Source organism: Mustela nigripes, chromosome 12, assembly GCF_022355385.1.
Source record: "Mustela nigripes isolate SB6536 chromosome 12, MUSNIG.SB6536, whole genome shotgun sequence".
In the NCBI taxonomy this organism is placed as follows: domain Eukaryota; kingdom Metazoa; phylum Chordata; class Mammalia; order Carnivora; family Mustelidae; genus Mustela; species Mustela nigripes.
This window is the reverse complement of record NC_081568.1, coordinates 59,759,231-59,784,146: the sequence shown is the minus strand read 5'-3', so window position 1 is coordinate 59,784,146 and position 24,916 is coordinate 59,759,231. Positions and strand designations below refer to the sequence as shown.

The 24,916-nt window shown below is 45.5% G+C and overlaps 1 protein-coding gene across 1 annotated transcript; it reads right to left on the bottom strand.

Annotated features, from left to right (window-relative positions):
* Positions 1 to 1,311: 1,311 nt before the first annotated feature.
* GABRP (gamma-aminobutyric acid type A receptor subunit pi) lies at positions 1,312 to 21,861 on the bottom strand. The gene is made up of 10 exons (XM_059416557.1): positions 21,718 to 21,861; positions 17,117 to 17,213; positions 16,526 to 16,644; positions 12,263 to 12,330; positions 11,037 to 11,254; positions 8,706 to 8,788; positions 5,329 to 5,466; positions 4,694 to 4,846; positions 4,005 to 4,192; positions 1,312 to 1,919 (listed from the first exon to the last, which is right to left on the bottom strand). The coding sequence occupies exons 2-10, from the start codon at positions 17,167 to 17,169 to the stop codon at positions 1,617 to 1,619; spliced, it is 1,323 nt and encodes a 440-aa protein (XP_059272540.1). The 5' UTR covers positions 17,170 to 17,213; positions 21,718 to 21,861; the 3' UTR covers positions 1,312 to 1,616.
* Positions 21,862 to 24,916: the final 3,055 nt, after the last annotated feature.

Genomic DNA, 24,916 nt, shown 5'->3' with positions numbered 1-24,916 from the left:
ACAAATATGATTGAACTATACAATCACCTTCCACCTCTTTTAATTCCCTCATTCCCATTAGAAACATTTTGTTAAAAGCTCAAGTGATTCCACCCATACACACTGAATTGGGAGAATTACCAAAAAGAGAAAAAGAATGAGAGCTTATGGTACAGAGGGTTATAGAAAAGAGAAGCCATGGTTTATTTCTGAAAGTAAAGGTAAACACATGCATTTATTAAAAAAGGAAGCTGAAGAATTAAAGATGGAAAGATTCTCTTAATGAAGATTGAGTCTGAACTGAAGCCTTTATCATGACACACGGGCAAATCTCCACTTAATAACGCTGTAGGTTGAGCTTGACCGAGGGGCAAGGATGCAATAATGTGCTTCTTGTGTTTGGGTGAGAGTGATGGGACTTGGAAAAGCTAGCTCTTCTGCACGTAGGTTCTGGAACAAGTCCCATTGTTACTCAGAAAGTTCAGGACTCAGGACCAACATTCTCCTACTCATGCAGGATAAGCTACTCCAAGTAATCCAGCTAGAAGGATCGGGGTTCCAAGCAAGGCCAAGCTTACTTGTTCTAGGCCACTTGTTTCTGGGTAATGCAGTTCGTGATCTAATAAGCATCATTCCTGATCACTAGAGCATAGGAATAAGAGCTCCTCTTGGAAAGATGCAGGAGATCCGCTGCTGGGAAAGTGCTGCTCGGTGTCAGAGAAGCAGGTAGAAATGAACTCAGTTCTGCAAGTGTTGATGGCAACAGTTCAAAGTAAGACTCCTTAGAATCAGTGTTTTAAAAAAAAAAATCTTCCATCTTCATCCCTGATGTGGGTAAAGGGCTTTCGCATTGCTGAGGACTGATGTACATTTAATAGTTAAATGATAAGACATATCCAGTGGGGGAATAAAGCTCCAGAGCTATTTCAGTTAAGATTCAGGGAAATGCATTATATCTTAGAAACAAATTTATGTTAGAGATTATTGACCCCATTAATGTTTTCTTCATTTACATTTGATTTTTCAATGGTGGAACTTACTGGGATTTGGGGACAATTCTGCTGTGGTATTAAATACTGTATTAAAAACTCATCTTAGTATTGAGTTAGTGCAGTGACTTCCAGCGAATTGACTTAGGCCCACATTTCATTTTAATCAAAAACAAAAACTAGAAAATGTTACTCCCTAAATAGGTAACAATGCATTTTATAAGCACTATAGAGAGTTAGTAAATAGCATGTATGATTAATTTAGAAACAACCACTGACACTTGAGGGTTACTCAATACATATAATAGTTTCCTTCTCATTTTTTATATGAAGTAAATGCAGACCAGGGAGCCACTGAGCAAGTAGTCAACTCTGAGTAGGTTAGTAATCTTAGGCTCCATGGGGATGTCTTTGGTAAAGATAAAAAGGGAATGAGTTGATGTTTCTATTACAAGACTCTGTAATGCTAGGACTTCTGCACAGCTTAAATAATGGTTGGGGGAATAGTCTTTGAGGAGAAATGCTCAAATGTTATTTTAGTCACTCGTAGTTCTATTGGGTTAGTGCACACACTTGGCTTAGAATCCCATTTACATCATTACCTTGTTCTGTTGAAGAACCACAACATGCAAACAATTCATCGTACTCTCAAAAATACATGTAGTACGCCCAGTAAAACACATTGGCTAGCATAAAAATCAAAGGAAATAGTAATTTGGAATATCGATCAACATTACTGGGGTTTTGAATTGTGAAATAATCAACAATCCTGCCCATCTTATCTCGGAAGACAAACTTGAACTTGTCACTGGTTTTCATTGTCAAGTCACTATAGTCGACATTATCACCAGAAATTTCAATGCTGGCAAAGCTGATCTTCCGTTTAAAGCTGGAGATGGAACTGTTGATGATGTTAGTAATATTGACTTCTTCTACTTCCTTTGCCGTCCCCTAGATCATAGACAATGCAGTTAGCTTGAAAGACTTGACTTAGCAAAATAAGTAGCTAGACATTTAAATACTTAGAAGTCTAAGTATTAAATAATCAGGTTTAATAGAAAGTGGCACTGAATGTCTCAGATGTAGGCCAGTGGGCCAGACTTGGCAGTTTTGTTATCCTTCTTAAAGGCACCCATCCCTAGGTCATCAGCTTTTATACTGTGGAGAATAACTGTTGCCCACTGTTGCTATGCAGAGCTCTGTGCTAAATGCTCAGGCCTTGAAGTTAGCTGGTCTGGGTTTGAATTCCATTCTGCCTCTTGCTATTATGAACTCTGAGTTACCTTAATTCCTTTAAAACTTGGTTTCCTTGCCTGCAAAATGGTGATGTTATTAATACCTACCTCATGAAAGGGATGGGAAGATTAAATGAGATAAATTATGTAAAGCATTTCGTAGGTGTTTGATGAATTCCATTCTGTCATTGGAATTGGGAATTCCAATGTCATGGGAATTCATTGATTATGAGAGATAATAGAAATCGGCAGTGTTTAAAAGTCTCTGCCACACAAACAGAAATAGTGATGCTCCCTACAGTTCTGGGGAGCTGTCATTTTCCAAAATGCTTGGAATGGACATAGCATGTGGGGAGCGTAGTGAAGTCGGAGAGAGCAGACTTTGGATCCTTGGCCAGGCTACTTACTAGCTGTGAGGTCTTAGATGAGCCATCTCACTTCTCTGAGTGGCAGGTTTTTGAGTAGCAAATTTGGAATAACAGCGGTGGTCCTCTGACAGGCTGTTGGGTGGACTGAAGGAGATGTCTAGCACATAGCAAATACCTTGTAGTGGAGCTATTATTCTACACAGCAAAAGGAGGGCTTTTTGATGACTTAGGTAAAGGATTTTAGTAGTTCTCCAGTCTTTTATTGCCATTCTACCAAATCCAAACCTTTTTTTTTAAATTAACTATTGACCCCTTAATGAAGCCTACAGGGAGTAAAAAGAAATGCATATTCTTCTTTGGCTAGTACATAGGCTCATTTGTCTTTGGTATTGGGTAATATGACTGTATGAAACATTGTTCACATTAGTCAGACACAAGGAACAAGGCCACTGGGTCTTTGGGTTATTCTGATTCATTTCCTCACCATTAGACCCTGTGTGGTCCTGGCACTTTGCTGGAGGTGGGCATCTGTTCTGTGCTGAACCCTATCACTTTCTTGCTTGTTAGCATGAGCTTTAGTATACCAGTGTTTATCAAACTGGGCTTCCAAAGAACCTCAGGGTTCCATAGGCCTGGAGTGAACAACAGTTAAGAGCATGGCTATTGCCCACCACCAGTGAGAATAACAGATAAATGCCAGGCTTTGGAGCTAAGCAGATTCAAGTTCAAATCCTAGCTCTACCTCTTCATCTACATCTCATGGGACAAGTCACTTACTCTCCCTGTAACTCAGATTCCACAATTATAAAAATGGAGATAGCTTTACTGGGTTGTTATGACAATTTAAATGATATTTGCAAAGGGCTTGGAAGTACGTCTGGTGCATGTAAATGTTCAATTGCTAATAACGATTATTATTATTCTGAGAGCTGGGCCACGGTGTTTCACTGCTAACTCAGATAATGGCAGTCTTTCCCACTTAGAAGAAACATATGCTAATTGAGAAATTTGCTGCAATTTATTTTCCATACATTTTCCAGCAAACCATACTTGTATAATTTAAGAAAATAAGAATGCAACAAAAGAATTAAATAGTAAATACTTATTAATCTGAAACTTGTAAGCAGCTGATCACGTCTGGTTTGATACTGGGTTTTTCATGGATGCTTATTCTTGTGGTTGTGATTTCATGTTGCATACAGGCAACGGTTATTTTCTGCTAGCAGATTAAACATGTTAATATCCCATTGTACTTGATGGAAAGAGCAGTCTTTTGCAAAAGGTGCCATGACTTCCAGATGACCCCATCTGAACAAGGATGAGTACTGCTGGAGCAAAGTGAATCACTTGGGAATGGGAACCAGCCAGGGTCATCTCTACTGATCAGCACAGGGCAAGTGATGAATCGTACACAGGGCCTTCAAAATTCTTACCCTATCTTTGGCTGCCATCTGCTGTAAGGAGCTGTAGTGGGCAACTGCGTATTCCAGGAGCGCCCCAAACACGAAGCTAAAGCAGATCCCCAGGTACACATCGATGGCCTTTATGAAACAGTTGGTATTGGGAAGAGAAGTGCGGGACCCGATCATCAGCGTTGTCATTGACAATACGGTGGTCACTCCTGGGAAAACAGGCAGGCAATGTTCCCACATCAGTGGTCTGTGAACCTTTCACCTCTGCCTGGCAGACTGTCACCATTCAGGAGTTGGCAAAGGGGGACAGAACTCAGAGATGGAACAGCTTATTTTGAAAAAGCTGTGATCTGCTAGCACAGGATTGATTTATCCATTTTGAATGGATAGGAATGATAGGGTTTTCTAAATGTTTTACCTTCTGTTTTCCCACTGGAGGGAGGTGTTCAGTAGGCAAAGTAACAGGTAATAGACCATCCAATCACAATTCTCTCTTATCACTATAAAACATGTTTGGAAAGGCACTGTCTGTCTCTTTCTCTCTGTAAAAGATCTCTCAAGAAACCAACTCCTAGAAGCATCATATGAATATCAGTGGGAAAAAAAGAAAACTGGTAGAAGGTAAAAAGAAACAAAGTTTTTTTGTTGTTGTTGTTTTGTTTTGTTTTTGTAACCCCAGTTCTTAGAAGTCTCCTGTTGGAGCTGCTTACCAATGCAGGTTCTTGCAGGAACTGAATCAAGGGAAATCCAAAATGAAACCCAGGATAACACCACCAGGAAAGTGGAAGGAACATAGGTTTCCAAGATGAAATACAGGACATTCCTCCGAAGCTCAAATTGCAAGACCAGTCGTGTATAATTTCCTGATTGGGTAAAGAAGAGATAGGAAATCATGTCTCCTCACACAGCAGAGTGCTTTCCCTATGGGACATTTAATTAGCTATATTCACATTAATTTATCTGTTATTCACCAAAACCTAGTTAAGCATGTACTGTCATTACAGTTTCAGTGGGAGAAACTGCAGTTGGATAGAATGAGATGTAGAGGGGTGCTGGTACCCCCACCCCTGATCCTTTTCTTGTGCCTTGCTCTGTCCTAGTATTCCTGCCGAATTATACCTGCTGGTTTCCTCAATGTCTACCTCACTAGATTCCGAGCCCTTGGGGGATGATTTCAATACTGGGTGTGAAATAGGTAATAGTGTCAGGGCCAAATCCTCCTGCCCTACCACACTGTGGAGGGGGTTCCTGGGCGCCAAAGAGATAAAGTGGAAAAGAGATGGTATTTCTGACTCAGAATGCAATTCAGTTATTTTGCTTTTGTACGATGCGTCTCATGAGTCACCTGTTTCCTGTCGCGATCTGGTGACCAAGGTGAAATACCGTTGGATGGTATACTGAGCAAGCCGCAGGTTTTCCAGCCCACGCACAGAGTCGTTCCCTCTCAGCCAGCTGAACTCCACGTCGTTTCCATCATAGCCCCCTGGGGAGGAAAACAGTGCCCTGGTCAGTGCAAGAAGGTGGCAGAATGAACTGGTTTGGAGACCACTACAATGTGTGGGCAGAACGAGTTCTGTCTTGATAGTGAACCCATGTAAAACCTGGTGTGATTTCTCACATGCAACTGAAGTGTCTTCCCAGAACAGGACGACCAGCTAGGGCTGTTTGCCATCAGTCAAAAACCAGCTCTGTGCTAAGCATCACACAGACTTGGTAGGTAATAGGCCTCTAGGATGATATTTATTGAACTCATTCCTATCTGTGAACACACACAGCCCTAAGCTCCACAATGCCTTTCAGGACAGTCTAGTAGCCCCTGCCGTGTTCTCAGTGACTTTACAGCTGTTCTGTTCCTATTTCCATGTTGGCATAAATGCAAGCACAAAAACAGAAGATGACAAGAAACCTACAGCTAGCCCCTATATTGATGTCTGTTAACTTAGGCATTTGATAAATCTCAAGGCAGTTTTACAAAAATAGTTCATAATAGTAATAATAGCTACCTTTTATGAAGCATTTATGCTAAGTCTTTTATACACTATGTCTCTAATGTGCTCACAAACTTGCAAGGTGGATATTTCTATATTTCTTCACTAAAAATTTTTTTCTTTACAGTTTTGGAAATTGGGATAGATCTCAGAGTTGATACATACATACATACATACATACATATAAAGTTGAGCGTACATTTTTTCCTAAAATGTTACTCAGTAAATGCTGTGCCTTAGAATAGAGGAACTGTAATATTTTGCCCATTTTATACATGAAAATTCACAGATTCAGAGAGATTGCCTAACTTTCCCAGGATAGCAAAGCAAGTTAAAAACAAAGCCAGGATTGTGTATGTTCAGGGATAAGCAAATCAAAATCACGGTCAGATACCACTTCACACCCGTAAGAATGGCTGTCATGAAAAGACAGACAATAACCAATGATGAAAATGTGGAGAAGCTGGAACGTCGCCAGCGGGAATGTAAAATGGTACAACCACTTTGGAAAACAAGTTGGCGGTTTCTGGAAAACTTGAACATAAATTTACCATTTGATCCAGCATTCCACTCCCAAGTATCTGCCCAAGAGAAATCAAATCACGTCCACAAAAACTTGTAGACAAATGTTCATAGTGGCATTATTCTTAATAACTACAGGGTGGAAACAAGCCAAAGGGACGTGTACTACTTGTCCTCTTTCATATGGAAGAACGAGGAATAAAGCAATAAAAGGGAACAAAACGATACAGTCTCCCAACATGTATGAGCCTCAAAAACATGCTAAGTGAAGGAAGCCAGATGCAAAAGACCACATGTTGTATTGATTCCTTTTATATGGGATATTTTTATACGGACAGAGACAGAAAGTAAAGTAGTGGTTGCCTGGGGGCTGGTGATGGCAACCGGAGACAATGTAAATGGGCAGAAGGAATCTTCTCGGTTGATGGAAAAGTTCTAACCATGAAATGTGGCCACGGTTGCACTACTTGACAAATTTACTAAAAATCTTTGAATTGTACATTTGAAAGGGCTGAATTTTATGGTATGCACATTTTACCTCAGTAGAACTGTTAAAAAATAACTCTTTGAGTCAGATACTATTATTTTTCCTCATTCACTGATAGGGAGAGTGGGGGCTGGAGAGGTTAGTTCTAGTCACCCAAAGCCACTGCTAGTGACAGGGAAAACCCATTGATCCCAGAACCTGTCATCTTAAACATGGAACTATATTGCCTTCATTTTCCCAGGCCACTCGGAGATGGGACCCAGTGTTGGGACTAACATTTTAAGTCCTAGCCTGTGGTACGCACTGTTTAGCCATGGCTGTCTCCCCTCCACAGGGCAGAGAAGTGGTCATGAGCTCTTAGAGTCTTTCCAGGTAAAAATTGTCTATGAGCTTTCTCTCAGAAGCACCCCAAAATTTACTGTCCAATTTAGCTGTCCAAAAATGCCTAGGATCCCCAAGAAATAGAAAAAAGCCTAAACAGGTGAATTTTACAAGCTTCTACTTGGACACTTTACTTTTATGACTATTAAATGCTCGTAATCATTACATTATCACAGCTCTTGTGGGATGCTAGCAATTCTTTCCTAGGGATGGTGTTCAGGAAAAAACAACAACAAAAAACAACCCTTGGTGAGGTTTCTGTACCCAAATAACTGCCAATAAACACTCAGTGAAAGCTTCCTCTGCTCACTGGGGATGGTATTCGTGCAAGCCAAGTGCTGAAGTTTCCAGGAGAATCTCACTCCTGGGATTTGAGATGAGCAGAGCCACACGTGGAGGGCAATTACTTTTTTCCGTGTGGGGCTGAAAATGAGTTCTCTTTTTGATAACCTCAAGTTTTATTCTGCCCCAAATAGTTGTATTGCTTTAAGGAGGTTTTGTATGCATTTAATCAATAGGGTAATTAATCTGTTTGTCTGAGTCTTTAATTAAACGTCTACCTCTGAAAAATGACTGCCACCTCATAATGGTTGTGCTTCTTGGATTCATGTCCTCACGTCAGAAATGCCTGCTGATCCCCAGTGCTTGACTATGGTTTTTCCTCCTGGTACAAGCCATCCCTGGATGCCTGAATGAGGCATCGTTTCTTCAGGACACCTGTCGCGGGTACCACTTTCCCAAGTTTGGTGGGCATTTCAGAACAATGGAGATTTATTCAACAATGCCATTTGATATATATCAACTTAGAATAAAGGCTCATTCCTCATCATAGATCTTCAGAATGCAGTTTAGATGCTCCTCATTGTTGTGTTAAGCCATATATATATATATATATATATATATATATATATATATATATATCAATCATACACACACACACACACAAACACCAAGCAACTTCTTTTCAAAGTTGGAAGCAGTTGTGCAATCAGTGTCAATGACTGCTTTCACCAGTTACCAATTTTAACCTCTGCTGTGTTCTGGCTTCTGTGCCTTCTCAGATTCTGAGTCCCACTCCTTGTCCTATAGACTCCCACTTCCTTGGCTGTCCTGTCTACTCTCAGGTAGAAATATTCAGTGCTGATGCACAGTGGTCCTCCCCCAAATGATGTAGTGTCAGAGGGCTGTCTTTGCGAGGTCTCTAAATCTCTCTGGACAGACACTCAGAAGGGCTGAATCAACACCAAGAAAAGAAAGGCTGCTGTGTGTTTCTTCATGAATACACGGCTCTAAGTCAAGTCACCCAGGAAAATCATCTTGGGGGCCTGCAGGATATACACTCACAGCTTTCCAGTTGCAACTTGCATGTCTGTGTGTCCATGGGGTATTTCGACAGGTCCATGTTACACGCAACAGTCGTTGTGATTCTGAAAAAGGAAAAATGGGCTCAAAAGGAGTGATCTGGGGGAAAGGATATATTCTCTTTTAAGGGCCACTCCAAGGGTACTCTGACCTTGACTCTTACAGTGAACGTGTGACTTGCAGCCTGCACTCAAAACAATCCTGAGGTTTTCTGTACTACATAACCCCTTTGAGCTGTGGTCAAAGCTGGGGTCCAGAATGGAGGAAACTGGAATGTGGACAGTGAAGAGGCAAACTTAAAAGAACATTGCAGAGGAGCATTGCTCGTTGGTTTGACATGCTTTTGCACCCAGTTTTTTTTTTTTTTAAAGATTTTATTTATTTATTTGACAGACAGAGATCACAAGTAGGCAGAGAGGCAGGCAGAGATAGAGAGAGAGAGAGAGAGAGGGAAGCAGGCTTCCTGTGGAGCAGGGAGCCCGATGCGGGGCTCGATCCCAGGACCCTGAGATCATGACCCGAGCCGAAGGCAGCAGCCCAAACCACTGAGCCACCCAGGCGCCCCTGCACCCAATTTTAAAATGTAATCTTCATGACAAACCCAGGAGGAGCTAGAACAGACAGCACTGTCACTACTGTCCCCATTTGACAATAGACTCAGGTGCTTGCCTCAGCTCACACAGCTCCGAGTAGCTGGAGCCGAGGTCTCCTGGCTGGAGATCAGCATTCTTGGAGGAAGTAGAGGATGCTGGAAGGTCCCAGACAATGTGGCTCTTGGGGACCAACACCTAGAGACATTCACTTAATTATCATCAGCAAAGCCCTCACAGTGGAGATTTCAATAGGCTGACCTTTATCTTCCTTTTTTTTTTTTTTCAGTGTCACATATTTTGACCAAGCATCATTTTTATTAAGTACTGTGCTGGCTTCTTGGGGAAAGTGAAATGATGCATACATGGTACCCACCTTGAGGAAGCTCACACTCATTTCAGGGAGACAGAGAATGACAGAATGGCCATATCTACCATTTCCTGCATGCTTACTCCAAGCCAGTCCTGGGTCGAGGTGAATCTCATGCATTATCCCTTTGAATTTTTACAAAAGCTTTATGAGGTAGGAAATATTCTTCTCCCTTTGCTGCTGAGGAAACTGAGGTTGAGAGAGTCTAGCAACTTCCCTCAGGTCACAGAGCAGGGACAAAACAGGGACTTGCCCCCAGATGTGTTTGATTCTAGAGCCAGGCTGTTAACCATTATCCATAATCCTTGCATAGGACAGATTGTATTATGTGCATAATACAGACAGAAGATAGATTTGTACAGGCACAGGAAGAGGAGAGGTCTAGTTTGGCTTCTTGAAGAAAGGGTTGGGGCTTTGGTTTTTGCCAAATTGAGGAATACCAGATGAACAATTCCAAGATTCAGTTTATTGGCTAGCTCAGTGTTTGTTGCATAATGTCAGCTTCTTACTTGGGATCTACAATAAGTCCCATGAGTAATTGGTTTCTGGGCTTCTCCCCAAAGACTGTGGGGGAAGGTATGCTGGGTCCTTGCACATCCCTTGCACAGTCAATGATGAGCCTTTCCTGTGGGTTGCCTCTTGCTGCATCTAGGGAGCACCTTGCTTATTCTAGCCAACCCGCCACTTGATGCACAATTGGGTGGAAGGAAATTTTGGCCTCAGGGATTTGGGGAAGGGACCAAGGAGAGCCCATGACTCCAGATGGCAAAGGCCTTGGGGCACTGCACTTGGCTTCTCTGCAGGAAAATGCCTCAGCCAAGGAGAGATGCATTCTAGGACAACCGTAGCTCCACTGAGCCCCATGAAAAGAAAATCCCTGACGTGGACCTACCTCTCGGTCACTCTTGCTAGTCCCATTATTCCCTTGCTAGCTTTTTTTTTTTCTTTAAACCTTTAAGAATCAGCTCAGTGTTCTGTGAAAGCCTCCTCTAGCACCACCCTAAACCACTAACTTACTGCCCAACTTAGCTCCCTGCCCACCCCCCGCCGCTGCGATGCTGTTCCTTTGTTTCTCCATCTGCATCAGGACAATGTCTCTCATTCAGCTGTGGATTCTCAGTGTCCATTGTGGGTCCTGGCACAGAGCAACATTTGGGAGCCACTTATTGAGCCAAACTGAACTGACGGAGGGCCCTTCTGTTATGGGGACAAGAATCTAGGAAGGCAGGAGCATGAGAAGGGCGAGACCTCAGGGTGCTTATCTGAGTGCTGTACAGAACCACCAGGAGATATTTATGCCTTTTCTTCTAGCCATTTCCCCATTCTGCCCTGAGGTGGAAGGGACCCAGTCACCTGAGAGCGTACAGGACGGTGCCATTGGAGAAGAGGCGAATGAGCCTGTTCCCCACAGTGACCTCGTGGAGAAAGGACTTCTTGGATTCCACAATGTAGGTGTCCGGCACCCAGAGGAACTCCACGAGGCGTGCATCCAGAGTGAAGCTCTTGTTGCCTTCAAAAACCAGCCGCTGGTCTGTCCAGCGCTGTCTGAGGTATATGGTGGCCGTGTAGTCCTAGGGGAAAGCCAAGTGGTAGAAATGGATGTTGGGGGTCGCGGGGGGGGGGGGGAGAAAGACTTTGAAAATGGAAGGAAAGGGGTGAATCTTACTCCCCTTCCAACCTTGACTTAGGCCAGGGGTACAGACTGTAAAGTCTTATTCTTGAGGGAGCGGCCTGGAGCAGTAAGAGAAGAAAGCACCTCATTTATTCTAGACAATAACTCTTACTGCCAAAAGGGAGCCCCACAGGAGCATGTTCAGGGCCTTAACTTGCTTGCCCTCTGTCCCAAAGGCCTGACCAAGTTGCTGAAGGTTTTGGTGAGCTAAGCGCTTAGGTCGTCTAGAATTTACCAGGAAGGCAGAGCAGGACACTTTGGGCAATCTGCCTTTAGTGTCACTTTGTCTTTAATGGTTTCTCTCTCTCTCTCTTTTTTTATTTTAAAGTTTTTTTTTTTTTTAGATTTTATTTATTTGACCGAGATCACAAGTAGGCAGAGAGGCAGGCAGAGAGAGAGGAGGAAGCAGATTCCCCGCTGAGCAGAGAGCCCATGTGGGGCTCCATCCCAGGACTTGGGGACCATGACCGGAGCCCAAGGCAGAGGCTTTAACCCACTGAGCCACCCAGGCACCCCCTTAATGGGTTCTTTTAAGTGAGAGGATGGTGGAGAGCAGTCATGTGATTGTCAGCTGTCAACAGCTTAGCTTCTCTTCTGCTCTGGGAGGACCCATGTGATATTCAGCCTTCCCCAGTGTACTTCCATTCTCTCTCTGGTTTCAAATGTACCCACTCCAATCCCTCATCTTTTCCCTCTTGGCTCTTGAATCTACTTTCCTTCTGATATGCAGAAGATCTGTTTTACAAGAATCTTCTGCTGCCTTGAGTTTAGGGATAGGTCTCCAGCTTCTGCCATTCCAAGTGCATGGGGGCGGTGGGTCTCTGTTCTGCTTTTGAGTAGGTAGAAAGTGCATCCCCATAAAACATAAGAAGGGCTCCTCAGGGGGAAGATGAAGAGTCGCACTTACCATGTTACTCTCTGAAATACTAGAAATACTTGCAATGTCCAGAGTCAGTGCTATCTGAACTGGTTCTCCTAGGAATGAAGAAAACACCAGAAGGACTTACACAGAAACACAAACACATTATGTTAGCACAGTGCTTTAAAAATTAGGAAATACAAAATAATACTGGCCTATTGGAAAATTTTAACCACTCTGAAAGTATATAGAGTGAAAGGAAAATTTCTATCCTCCCCTTGTCAGGAAGAACCACTGTGTAGAATGGAAAAAAAGTATGAAAAAATTTTTGTATAAAATGCACAAATATATAAATAGCTTAACATGTAAGAGAGACCACCCTATGTTCACAAGTACATATTTTAGAGGATGTAGTGGTATTTGCTACTTTTTTCTTGGAGGATGTTTCCTGTGGTGCTTGCAAGAGACAAACTGTTTAGAAATGTAGTATGAGATTTGGAAATTTATGCACAGAGATCTTTTTTCCCTCCCCTCAACTAAGTAAATTTACCACAAGATGGCATTCAAGACTGCTCATGGTTGAGCTCTTGCTCACCTCCTGCCACCTCCCTCCTCTTCCTTTACTCTCCAGAAAGCCTAAACTATTTAGAATTCCAGAACCTTCCCCTGTGATCTGGTTTACAGATATTGGGCCTCAGGCCACACTCCTCAGAGTGCTGGTCTCAGCTCCTGAGAAAGAGGCCTTAGGGCCACCATTCTCAGAAGCCAGGCCAGAACAAGTCTGTTTCTCCTCAGACTGTAGATGTGAAAGGAAAGCCCAGGGGTGAGGAAGATGTGAGTTCACAGCTAGGAAAAGTTACTGAATCTTTCAGAACTACAGTTTTCTCCCCTGTGAGTAAGGCTAATGCTAATGACATCATGGTGGCATCAAGAGGGTTAAATGAGATTAGCAAGTGACAGCTTCTTTACAGGGTGGTGGCAAGAGGAAATACTTGAGAAGAAGGTGATCAAAAATAATGATCTGTACAAAGTCCCAGGACTGTGTCTGTCACATAATAATAGAGATTCAATACATGGCACTCGCCTTCCTTCCCTATCACCTCCGTAATCCTAGCTAATTCTGGAAAAGGAACAAATTTACTCACCAGGTGAATAGCTGCAATAGCTTTCACTTGAAATAAATAAGTTGGGGTGCCTCAGGGGACTGTGACAATGAATTAACCGGGAAGAGGAGAGGTGGAATTCAAAGGAAGCTTAAAACCATCTAATTGCCAGGAATCAGACAAAGCAACCTAATTATTAACTGAAGGAAACCAAGCCATAGAATGTAGGTAGGAATTTGGAAAGGGAGTTTAAGAACCAATGCAATTAAGAATAATTTAGCTAATACTTGGTGTTAATATTCGGTGGAAGAGTGGGAGACTGGGAAGACAGACCCTGGAAAGTGATGAAGGAGCATGGCGCTAAGTGGCTTTCTGCCCCTCGAGGCAGAAATTAAGACAAGGAGCTTAGAGTTAGAGTGTTTGAATCCCATGCCCACCACTTGGTAGCCGTGTGACCTTGAGCAAATTGCTGAAGTTTTTTTGCTCCAGTTTCTTTTTTTTTTTTCTTAAAGATTTTATTTATATATTTGACAGAGAGAGATCACAAGTAGGCAGAGAGGCAAGTAGAGAGAGAGAGAGAGAGAGAGAGAGAGAGGAGGAAGCAGGCTCCCTGCTGAGCAGAGAGCCCGATGCGGGACTCGATCCCAGGACCCTGAGATCATCACCTGAGCCGAAGGCAGCGGCTTAACCCACTGAGCCACCCAGGCGCCCTGTGCTCCAGTTTCTCACCTGTGAAAGAGAGCTATTTGTGTCTACTTCTGAGGGTTGGGTTGGGAAGGTAACAGGATCTATTTTTAAGTGTCTGGAGCACAGTGAGCAGTGGGTCAGTGTTATCTGCTCCCTGAGGAACATGGAGAACAGAAAGTGCACAAAAGTCTACTCCACTGTGCTGTTTCATTTGCTTCCAGCTAGTCCAGTCCGGACCTTGCTTCCTTTGGCTTCTTTATGGACCAGAACTTGCTTTCTTCCCCTTGAATTATGAGAGTGAACTGTGCCACCAGGGGGCAGCTTCCTCCTAGGAAAGAGGTCAAAGCTATTTCCTGGACCGTGTTCCTAGGGCCTGCTTACACACCTGCACTCTGGCTACCTCATCCCCTGAAAACCCTATGGAGGTCTTGTCTCTTAAGGACCTCAAGTGGGCAGACATTACAGAGAACATGGTCCCTGTACAGAATCCCAGGCTGCCACATACGGGTAGGTTCCAAGGTCTTGGGGCCTGTGCTTTCCCCTTTTCAACCCCTGTGGATCTGGGCCTCACACTCCTCAGGTCTACCCCGAATTCAGAATGGGCACTTTGCCCAAGAACCTTGCCTCTTACCGACCTGTGAACAGGCAACAAGAAGGGCAGTATCCTGGCCTAATTTGGGGTTTGGGAGGCAGAAAAGTTGGACCTAACCAGGGTGTACAGACTCATTTGCTTGTCATTAGTTTTCAGCTGGGCCTGAAGACCAGGGGATCCTGAAGCCTTCCTAGATTTGTTAACTTAGGATCTCAAGTCTTTATTATGTGGCCCTGAAAATGGTTTCTCTGATCTCCAGCTGAGGTGGGTGTAATTGGGCCAGCTGCTGTGCCCTGAAATCTGTTACGGCACATGCTCTGAGGCCATGCTTTACATGGCTGTGCCCCACCAGTGCCTGAGTATGGTGGGGATACTAAGGCACACTGTGCCTGGCAGGCAGGGGGATGGGAGACTCCTCTGATGGGAACCTGGGCTCTAGGTCTCCCTGGAGGCCCTTGCAAACACAGAGGACTGCACCATAGTCTAAGACACCTGTGCCCAACCTTCCTGCCCTCCCTCTCTCCTTCCCCCACGGTCAGCTTTCCCCTCTTCCCACCCCACATTCTGTCAGAAGTATTGCCCCAATAAATATCTTGCATGGATAATCACCTTTTGGTGTCTGCTCCTCAGAGGACCTGCACTAACCCTCTAATCCTGGATTTGACCAGAGAATTTTATCATGTGAGGGGAGGAGCAGGAAGAAAGGAAAGGGGATTAAAACAGACCCACGCACCCTGATGACATGGCAGGCGCCATGCTTCGTGTCACCCACTTCGTCTCAGTCCGTCCCCTCTGTGAGCTGGGAGATATATCCCCATTTTACAGAAAGGGGGCAAGCAGTAGAGACAGGAGCCAAATGGAGGTTTGCTCAACTCCAATTCTCTTTCTAACACTTTATGCTACGTAAGATGACGCTAGCATCCACTTTTATCAACCTCGTATTTTATAAACAGAGACTGAGACCCTGTGAGGAGGTATGAGATTGGCTTCATTCCCTCCCTCCTTGCCTCATTCTGTCACCAAGTACCAATTGAGATCTTGCTCTCTGCCAAGCGCTGGGCTGCTGCTGGGGTTAGTGAGGTAAATAAAGCAAGACCCCCCTCAAGGGGCTGCAGCCTAAAGCTGAGGCAGATGTAAAACAGCGGCATTGCTGGTACCACCAAGTAATGGCTATGATTTGGAAGCATGTTCAAAACAAAGTATGAAGCATGGGCATGGGGCCTAAAGGAATCAGGGCTGGCCTCCCAGAGGAGGAAGCCTTTGACTTCAGACATGAAAAATTGGCATTTTGCTAGGGAGTCAAGTTGGAAGAAACCATTCTCAACAGATAAATAGTCTCAACAAAGGCATGGAGCCCAGGGAAGCCGAGGAGGTCAGGGAGCATTTGGGGCACACTTGTGGCAGGGCAGAGTGGGAGGAGTTGGGCTGGCAACACTGGCAGATGACAGAGGTCGGACTGGGAAGGCCTGGTGGGGCTCTGGACTCTTTGCAGAGGATGCTGGGACATAGGCAGGTGTTCTGAGCAGGCAAATGGCCCAGGCATGTCATCCAGGTGGCACAGTTGGGGTTAGCCTTGAGTGACCAGGTTGAAAGCTAGAAGGCTGGGTGGTGTAGTCCTGGTGAGTTTCTTAAACACTGGAAGTGGGGGCAGAAGGAAGACAGTATGTGAGGGGTTGTTAGAAGCTCTGGTCCCCTCCTTAGCGGGGATGAGGATTTCTTTATCCTGCAGGTTGAGAGGCAAAGCACATTCGGGAAAGTAGTGTGAAAATCAGTGGCTTTCCTCACCCTTCACTGCTCATCCTTAACAGGTCACAGACCAGAAAATTGGTTAACAGGTCAACCAAAACCTTCTGAAACCCTCCTCTGCATATTGTGTCTGTTCTTGTCCTTTTGAATTAATGTCCTGAATGGACAAAAAGGATGACTTACCACCAAAATTGGGCCTGAGAAATTTGTTATATCCTGCTGTGAGATTCTCAAAGCCTGGCAGGGAGAGCTTGTCACTTCTGCTGACCTCGAGGTTGAACTGATTCCCCTGGATACATATCCTGGAAAAGAAAGTGGGTATTGGTGCATGTGCTTGTTGAGGTGTGAATAAGCATGTAGACACATAAACTTGAGTTTGTGTTTGCATGTATGTGTGTGTGCTGTGCCCACATACCAGCGGTGACTTTCCCAGAGAGAAATCTCTAATTTTTGGTTGCTAAATTAATATGTCCCTATCCTACTCCATTTTATTGTCTGTTTGCCATACATCATCAGAATGCTGAGGTAATCTGGGAAACCCTTCAAGTGTCTTTAGAAAAAAGCACAAGGGGTTCATCCATCTATGACCATGTTGGAAGCTTGAGTTCTCCAGATGGAATATACAGCAGGAAGTTACGCTGTCTGGGTATATCAGGAAGGTGGATAGACTAGGCTTTATCTTGCCATTGGTAAGTTGGAGGACCTGCCACCCTTCCTACTTCATGCATATATGCAAAGCAATTCACCAAGGTCATTGTGAGGCAACAAACTCACCTTGGAGTGAAGAGACTCAGACATACGAAGGTCAAGGGGAGACTGTATTTCATGTTGATAAGGTGCTCATGCAGAGAGGGACCAAAGTAGAAATCACCTAGGGAAACAAGATGGGAGAGGTGACCCAAGGGGCTCACCTGCTCCAAGCCCAGCTCCATCCCGTGGGTCATCAGCTGCAGTATTTTCTCAGAATGTATGGGGAGCAGGCTCTTTCCATGCCATTTGGTTATAGTTCCTATTCCTTCCATGCCATCCAGGAATGACTTCATTTTGGAGGATCACATCATAAATCCAACCCAAATAAAGTCTGACACCTTGTTTAGAGAGTGGCTCAGAAGCATCAGAAATGCAGCCAGTCAGTCATCCTTGCTTGTATATCTGGAGAGCCCTAAGACTGTCCTTTCCCTGTCCTTATCCTGATTTTGCCAGGAAAGACACCCCCAACTGTGTACTCACCCCGACAATGCCATTAATCCAAGGGTCTAGGCCTGTTAAGCAGATCATGTAGACAGGAAATGAAAACTTCCCAACAACAAACAAGCAAACTTCCCAAGAACCTTCCATGTGCCAAGGAATACATCAGATACTTTCCCAAGAATCTTCTCACTCCACTGTCACCGTGCCTTTGTGAGGTGGGGATGTTAATCCCGCATGGCAGTGAGGAAAGAGAGACTCACAGGTCACTGTGAATATCAGAGGAGACTTTGAGCCCGGGCTGGCAGCCTTGCAACCATGATACTGGCAGCTCTCCCAACCTCCCAGACCTGTTCTCTGGGTGTTCTGAAGCCATTCAGCCGGTTGGGTGAGTGAGCATCGGGTATGTGTGAGGATGCTCATGGAAGACATGGCCCAGGGGCCTGGTCTCCTCAGGCTTGGTAGTTCCTATCAGGTGTTCCTCCTGAGAGAGCAGCCAGCAGCCAGGCTGGTGAGCCTGTGACTTGTCATGCTGGTGACAGCAGAGTGGGGGTTCTTGGGTGCGGCTCAGGGCCTGAGCTGAGGCAGGCAGTCCCAGGGTGGGTCACCCCTTCCTCTGTGGCAACCTCTGTAAACCAGGCCACCTTCAAAAGTCTAGCCATTCTGGGGCTTAAGGTGCCATTCAGCCATTAAGCAACTAATATTAATTTTACTTAGAAAGCAAATACATGCTCATTGTAGAAATGAAAACAAGATAGAGAGGGGTAATTAAAAGTGTAAGTCCCAGTGATCTGTCAATGTAGGTTCATCAGTTTAATGAATGTCCCACTCTGGTGGGCGATGTGATAGTGGGGAAGGCTGTATGTGGGGTGAGGTGGGGAGGCTCAATTTTGCTCTGAGCCCAAAATTTTCCTAAAAAAATAAAGTGTAAAAAAAAAAAATCACAAACCCCATCCCTTCCTCACCTCTCTCTAGTCTCACATCTCAACCAGTTGTCTCTTAACAGTTGTGCATTCTATGCATATATTATTGTGTATTTATATACATCTATAGCTGCATGAAGACAAAATTAAAAAATAAAATTCAGGTGATGGTGTGCATTTTTTGATATTTACTTTTTTTGCTTAATAATGACAGCCAACATTTCTTAAATACTTAAGGCATGCTTACACTCTGCTGAGAACCTCAGAAACCTCTTACAACAACTCATTGAGGTAATTACTACCATTCTCCTCATTTTACAAATGAAAAAACTGAGGTTTCAAGAGGACAGGAAACAGTCCCAAGGTTGTAGAGCAGGTGAGGGACAGACCTGAATCCTTCTAACAGCTACCCCATGACACATGCTCTTCTCCAATGCCAGCTTCTCAGTCCCTACAGACCTGCCTCATTCTCTTTAATGGCTCAAGGTATTCCGTAAGATCGGAGTGCCTGGGTGGCTCAGGGGGTTAAGCCTCTGCCTTTGGTTCAGGTCATGATCTCAGGGTCCTGGGATAGAGCCCCGCATCCGGCTCTGTGCTCACAGGGAGCCTGCTTCCCTCCCCCTGCCCCCCCCCCCCCCCCACCTGCCTACCTCTCTGCCCACTTGTGATCTCTCTCTCTCTGTCAAATAAATAAATAAAATCTTTAAAAAAAAAAGGTATTTCACAAGATCAATATACCAACATTTATATAACACACACCCTGCCCATGGTACTAAGTTATTTCCTCATTTTCTACTGTTACAAAATCAGTAATGACATCTTAGCACATATATAAGCTCCTGGAACTCTGCACTCATATTTCTCTTCCTCAGCCCTTTCCCTCTCATCTTTTGATAAGTCAACGTCGTCAATCTGCCAATGATCATATTCAAACCTTCTTCCTTTAGTTCATCTTCCAGTCTCTATCCATTCCCCTGTCCCTGGCATCAAGTTTAACAGGGTCCAGGGAGTGGCTCCCATGACTTCCCATGCCTTCATTCAATTTTCCAAAGGCTTAATTAACAAGCTCCTCCTGGGAATCAGGCATGTGGGAGTCATCCCCAGAGCTCCCGTCTAGTGAGAGAGAGGAGCCTAAGCAGTGAAGTGACACAGCGTTCCCTGAGACTGTCCTATACCAGGGACTGAGGCAAAGGGGTACATGGTGTACAAAGGAAGCAAGTGGTCAGCTCCATGGGGGAAGGGTGAGACAGTGCCAGGATGGAAGTCTTAGAGAGAAAATCATTAGATTCTTGAAGAAAGTGTTTCCATCTGCCAGGTGGGCCGTCCAGAGGCTGGGCAAAGATAGGGAGGCTTGCCCACCAACACTCTCCCATCCACTTAGGCTCTGTCTCTCCCCTCTAGCCCATGGCCACCTGTGACTTCTTCCTATTCTGTTCTGACTTAGCTTCATTCTCATTTTGGGATATTCTTAAATTCTTCTTCCTCTTATGGGAAATTGAATTTATCAGGCAAGTTGGAGAACAATCTAGCTTCAGCTCCAAGGTTCCTATTGAATCGTGTTTCTCAATGCTAGGGACCTGGGTCTCTGAATCTGCTCCATGACATCTTGTGTCTGAAAAGCTTTGCCCACACCAGACCTGGAAAAATGTTTCCATGTGACCTTGCTTGATCTGGTCAGATTGTTGAACAGGTCTCATTTTATCTTAAGGAAGAAAAGAGAAGAAGAGGAAGCCCCCTAGATGCTGTGCTTGGCATTTAATTGCATTTAATTCTCATGACCATCAGGCCCAGTGGGAGTGAATTTCTAGAATCTCAAGTTGGTGAAGGGATTTGGCCAAGGCCACAAAGCAATTAAGTGTCGTGATTTGAATCCAGGTCTTCCAGGCCCCTGTTCTTTGCATTGCATTTAGGAAGAGGGCCCCAGCTCCCACAGTGAATTGAATTCTGCTTGACTCTGGTCCTTCTTACACCAAACCCACCTCTGAGAGAGGGTGCTGCATCCACACTATGTCCCAAATGGCAACCCAACAGTGCTGGTGCCTTCAGCCTGCATGGCAGAAGAGCCAACCGCCAAGTGATGGCTTATGTATCTGCCTCCCTGAATGAAGGCTCCGGCCACCAGTGCTGACGCAGACCCTGGGAATGGCATTTGGCAGCGCCACATATTGACCCACCAGAGGGGAGTGCCCTGAGGGTTTGTCCCCAGAGCTACAGGGGACCTGGAGAGTCCAGCTGGATCTAGCCCTTCCCACCTGCAGGGAACACGGTACTCAGAAAGTCTCCAGATGTTCCTGAGTAGAGGCAGCCTAGAACTTTTACCCTACTCTGATGGGTTCTCTGCCAAGATCCCTCCTCTACATAGAAAGGTTTGAACTTTGGGTTGACACACTTGAGTCATTTAACCTTTCAGAGTGTGGGCTTTTCTATCTGAGAAATGGGAACAGAAAGCCCTCCATAAATACTAATTTTCATTCTCCTCTCCCTTTGGCATCTTCTATGGGGACTTCAGGGAGCCCGCTCTGACCATGAGAGCCCAAAACTCAATCTCATCTAATACCCATCCGCTGCCACCCAGGGCAGGAGCTGACTGTAGTGTCCTTTTGAGGGCCCTCATTTGGCATCAGCTCAGGAAGGACAGGGTCAAGACCTAGGACTGCAGGGTCACCCAGGTGTCAGATGGCAGCTTTTTCTGGACTGGCTCTAAGAGGCAGAGGTAATTCCAATATGCACACATTTCCGTTCCCATTCCCAGAATCTCCATCACGCAGACAGTGACCCCAAAACTTGTCCTGCTCTGGCCTCCTTCCCATGCAGGCAGAGTCCCCTGACTTCTGTCACTTCTGCACAGACAGAATCATTTGTTGGGAAGTAGGAGTGGAGTCCAAATTAGGTCGAGGCAAGGAAAGCATTAATGCCATGGGAACCTCCTTAAGAAAATCACAGCAGGTGAAGTTGTGGGGTGTGGGGGGCCCTGGTTGACAGTGCAGAGAGGAAGGAGCTCGTGTGGCTCTAGAGTTAGAAGAAGCTCTAATCTTGACTCTGCCACTGACTTTGAGATTGTGTTGCTTCTCCCTGAGCTTTAGTTTCCTCCACTATAAAATGGGATGGTAATCAACAGTTTTTCAAACAGTGGTGAGACCTGATACAAAGTAGGTGCTCAGCAAATTCTAGGCCCAGCCGCCTCCTCACTCCCAGCAGGAATTGTATCTGAATTTCCTTCCCTTTCCTCCCTCCAAGTACTACAGGGCCCAGCAGTTTTCTTACCAGGATGCCACCGAGGCTCTGTTAGAGCAGGTCCTTCTGGCCTTTGGGCTGGGCATTCAGGCAGAACATGGTCTTCTGGGTCCCTGAGAGTCTTATCATCCTCAGCCCTGATGTGCTGGCTGCAGGCACATGGCCACTCTCTGATGGAGTGGCTATCCCCATGGGGAAGACAGAGCTGCAAGACCGGCTAGGCAGAGAAGTGGGCAGAACCTTCCATGGCTCCTCCCTTGGGTGGAGCTCTGACCTGGTCCCTGGTGCTTGTGGGAATCACCCAGCTCCTGCTATGACTACTGGCTGCCAGGGCTTTGATTCAGAGTTGGTGTCTTGGCTGAGCTCCTGCACCACAACCAGCAAAGAATCTTGAGATCAGAGACCCATGAAAGTCCAGGACAGTGGGTGACCCCACCCACCATGCCTGGAAGATGGGTCCTAGGCTCTGAATTTTGAGGACACCTCTATTCTGGTGTCATGGAAAGGTCTTAGCAGCAAGTCAGACCTTGGCCAAAACCACTTTACCTCTTTAGTCTTCAGCTTCCCATCCTGAAGATAGAACTTGACCATTTCTAAAATTCTCATTCCTTGGGCACTTTAAGGGCACCTTCAGAATCAACAGAAGCCTAGTGTTTGTAAAAGGAGACTTGCAGATCTGAGGCCATTGTGGGAAGTTTTCAAAAGAGATAAAGTGCCCAAGGGAAAGGAGGATTGGGGCTGAAGTAGCCAGCCTGGAAAGAGGTGGGAGGGACTTTGGGAAAAATCTGGCTAGATTTCTCTATTTCTCCTCCTTCACCATCCCCGTCCCTCACATAGAAGGTTCTTTAACTCCCTGTGAAGCTGCTTTAGGGTTCTCTGTCCTCCATAAGCAGTTGAACCTCCTACCAGAAGGGCTTCAACAGTGGGCACAGACTCCTAAATTCTCCCTGTTACCACAGCCAGTGGCCCCAAAACTCACCCCCGGCTCCAGACCCACGGGAAGGCGCAAGGAATTCCCCGGAGACATGGCTTTGTGCCCTGAGGGAGCCAGGAGCAGGGAGTCCGATGGAGGGGCCTGAGAGAGAGTGGAGGCTGTGGCAAGAAGCCCTGAGGTGCCTCCTGCCCTCCCGACAGGATGGCCAAGCCCCTGCCCAGACCCCTGCCAGTCTTGGAGAGGAGAAGGTGGTGGGACAGGGGAGAAGCAGGATGGGGAGTGAATGAAGCTGCAAGGAACAAAGGGTAGGATGGAGCGGGTGGGCGTCCCACAAAAGCCTCTGGCCCCAAACCAGTTTCCTCAGTGTGCCCCGGAGCCTGGCCCGCCTTGCGAGCATTTCTGTGCACCCGAAGAGAAAGCTCTTTGATTTCTCCTGAAAGGCCTCCTCACTTTCACCTGGGAACCTTGAAGGCGGCTGAAACAGGAAAGGCTGAGGAGCTGGTTTCAGGTTCCCAATGAATGGAAACTGCTTTGTGGTTTTTCTCAGGGTTTCCAAGATGTGCTCACAGAAAACAAAGGCTTAAAAGTAACAAAGACAATGCAGAGCTGGGGGTAGGGGAGCGGGCTTGTGGTGTCCTCTGACACAGGCACGGTGAGACTTAGATGAAAGAACACAGAACGGCTGGGTGGCTTGCTTTTGGCAAGTTACTGAAACCTCTTTGGACCTGTTTCATTTTCTGACAAAGGAGGAGATGATTTCTGGGAGCATTGTTAAAGAATTCAGTATCAACACAAGTGTGGTGTATCTGAAATGACCTGGCACATTGTATGTGCTCAGTAAGTCGTTCGTCTTATTCTGATGTTAGTATCTTCTCATGTCTGTACTCTGCCCAATCCTCCATCTGTCTGAGTATCTACAGTCATCATTAATTTATCATATTTATCATCTCTATCGTAAGTGGGGAGTTTCCATGGAAGCCAAGTCCAGTGGTCCTGGCCTTGCTCCTTGGCTCCAGAACCCCCGATAGTCTCTGCACCATTCAGGCCACCTGGCTCCCAAGTGTGACTTCTACTCTCAGGGTGCCTGAGGTCAGTAGTATTTCAGGATGTTCAGCTATGCAGACGTACTGCCCATGGGTTACTCATCCTGGTGTCCACCTCCTACACCCCCTGGCTACACACCCTCCTAGAATATGTCCCAGAAAAACAAAGGCCAGAGTGATGGGGTACGCCTTGTCTGGGGCATCCGTCACCATGCACATGAGATAGTATAAATGAAGTATAATGTATAAATAAAGCATAATGACGCCGTATGGGTATATGGCACTCTGTAGTTTTCTGAACCTTTCGATTTGCCTGTGTCTTTTCTTGTTTGAACCACATTAGAATCCTGGGAAGCTAGCAAGGCTTGTTCTTTTATTCTCATTTTGCTGATGAGAAAACTATGCCCAGAGTCACACAGGTACCATGTATGGACTGGAACCCAGGTCTTAGGATTTTGAGTCAGAGGCTTACCACCTAGGTCTATGCAGTGATCTGGGGTGAGGGTGGGGTAGAACAGAGGAACAGAGTCCAAGTGAAGCAAGGGACAAAGCCAGCCTTTGGATCCTCCTCTGTCCTGGAAGGCCAAGGTGGGACAAGCCTACCTCGCACCTGGGCTTCTCAGGAGATGCTGCCTAATCAGACTGATTACCACCTCCCAACCCCCACCCCAACCTGAGGTCCCTGCTGGAAACTATAGACAACTTGGATCTCCTTATTCCCTGCCCCCAACCAACACCTGACTGATTCCCCACCCCGGACACCTTCTCATTTGTCTTCTCTGCATCTCCTCAGTTTGGACACTGGGGTCTCCAAAACGAGGCCTGCAAATACCAGGCTATGCGCAAGAGGAACCCACTGAAATGTGGGGAGAAAATATTAGGATTTCTAGGGCTTCAAACAATGGGAAAGACAATTATATCTTCTCATATTACTAAGGGATGGGTACTGGCTGCTCATTGGTCAGTCAGACCATCTGAGGTCACATGCCAAGGTCACATACCGAACAGCCTAGCCACACTGGCCTGAGACAGAGCAGGGCCTCTAAACTGGGAGGGCTTGGCACCCACTCCTTTGCTTTCTGTATAACTTTACTTTCTGCAGGGCAGGTGGGCCAGGTTAAATGGATTTATTATTTGTTTTCACTAAACGCTGAACAAATGGACACATGGCTTAAAAACGAGTCCTGCCAGAAGAAACTAATTCCAGAAGATAGCATTAATAATGCAGAGGCCAACATCAAGAAAATGGTAG

Excerpts from the sequence above, each read along its gene's own strand:
- GABRP (XM_059416557.1), bottom strand. The coding sequence starts at position 17,169 with ATGAAATACAGTCTCCCCTTGACCTTCGTATGTCTGAGTCTCTTCACT. Across the intron at positions 11,255-12,262 it reads GTATTTCAGAGAGTAACATG|GACTACACGGCCACCATATA; the intron begins GTAAGTGCGACT and ends GCTTTCCCCTAG. Across the intron at positions 5,467-8,705 it reads CAAGTTGCAACTGGAAAGCT|GGGGCTATGATGGAAACGAC; the intron begins GTGAGTGTATAT and ends TTTCCTCCCCAG.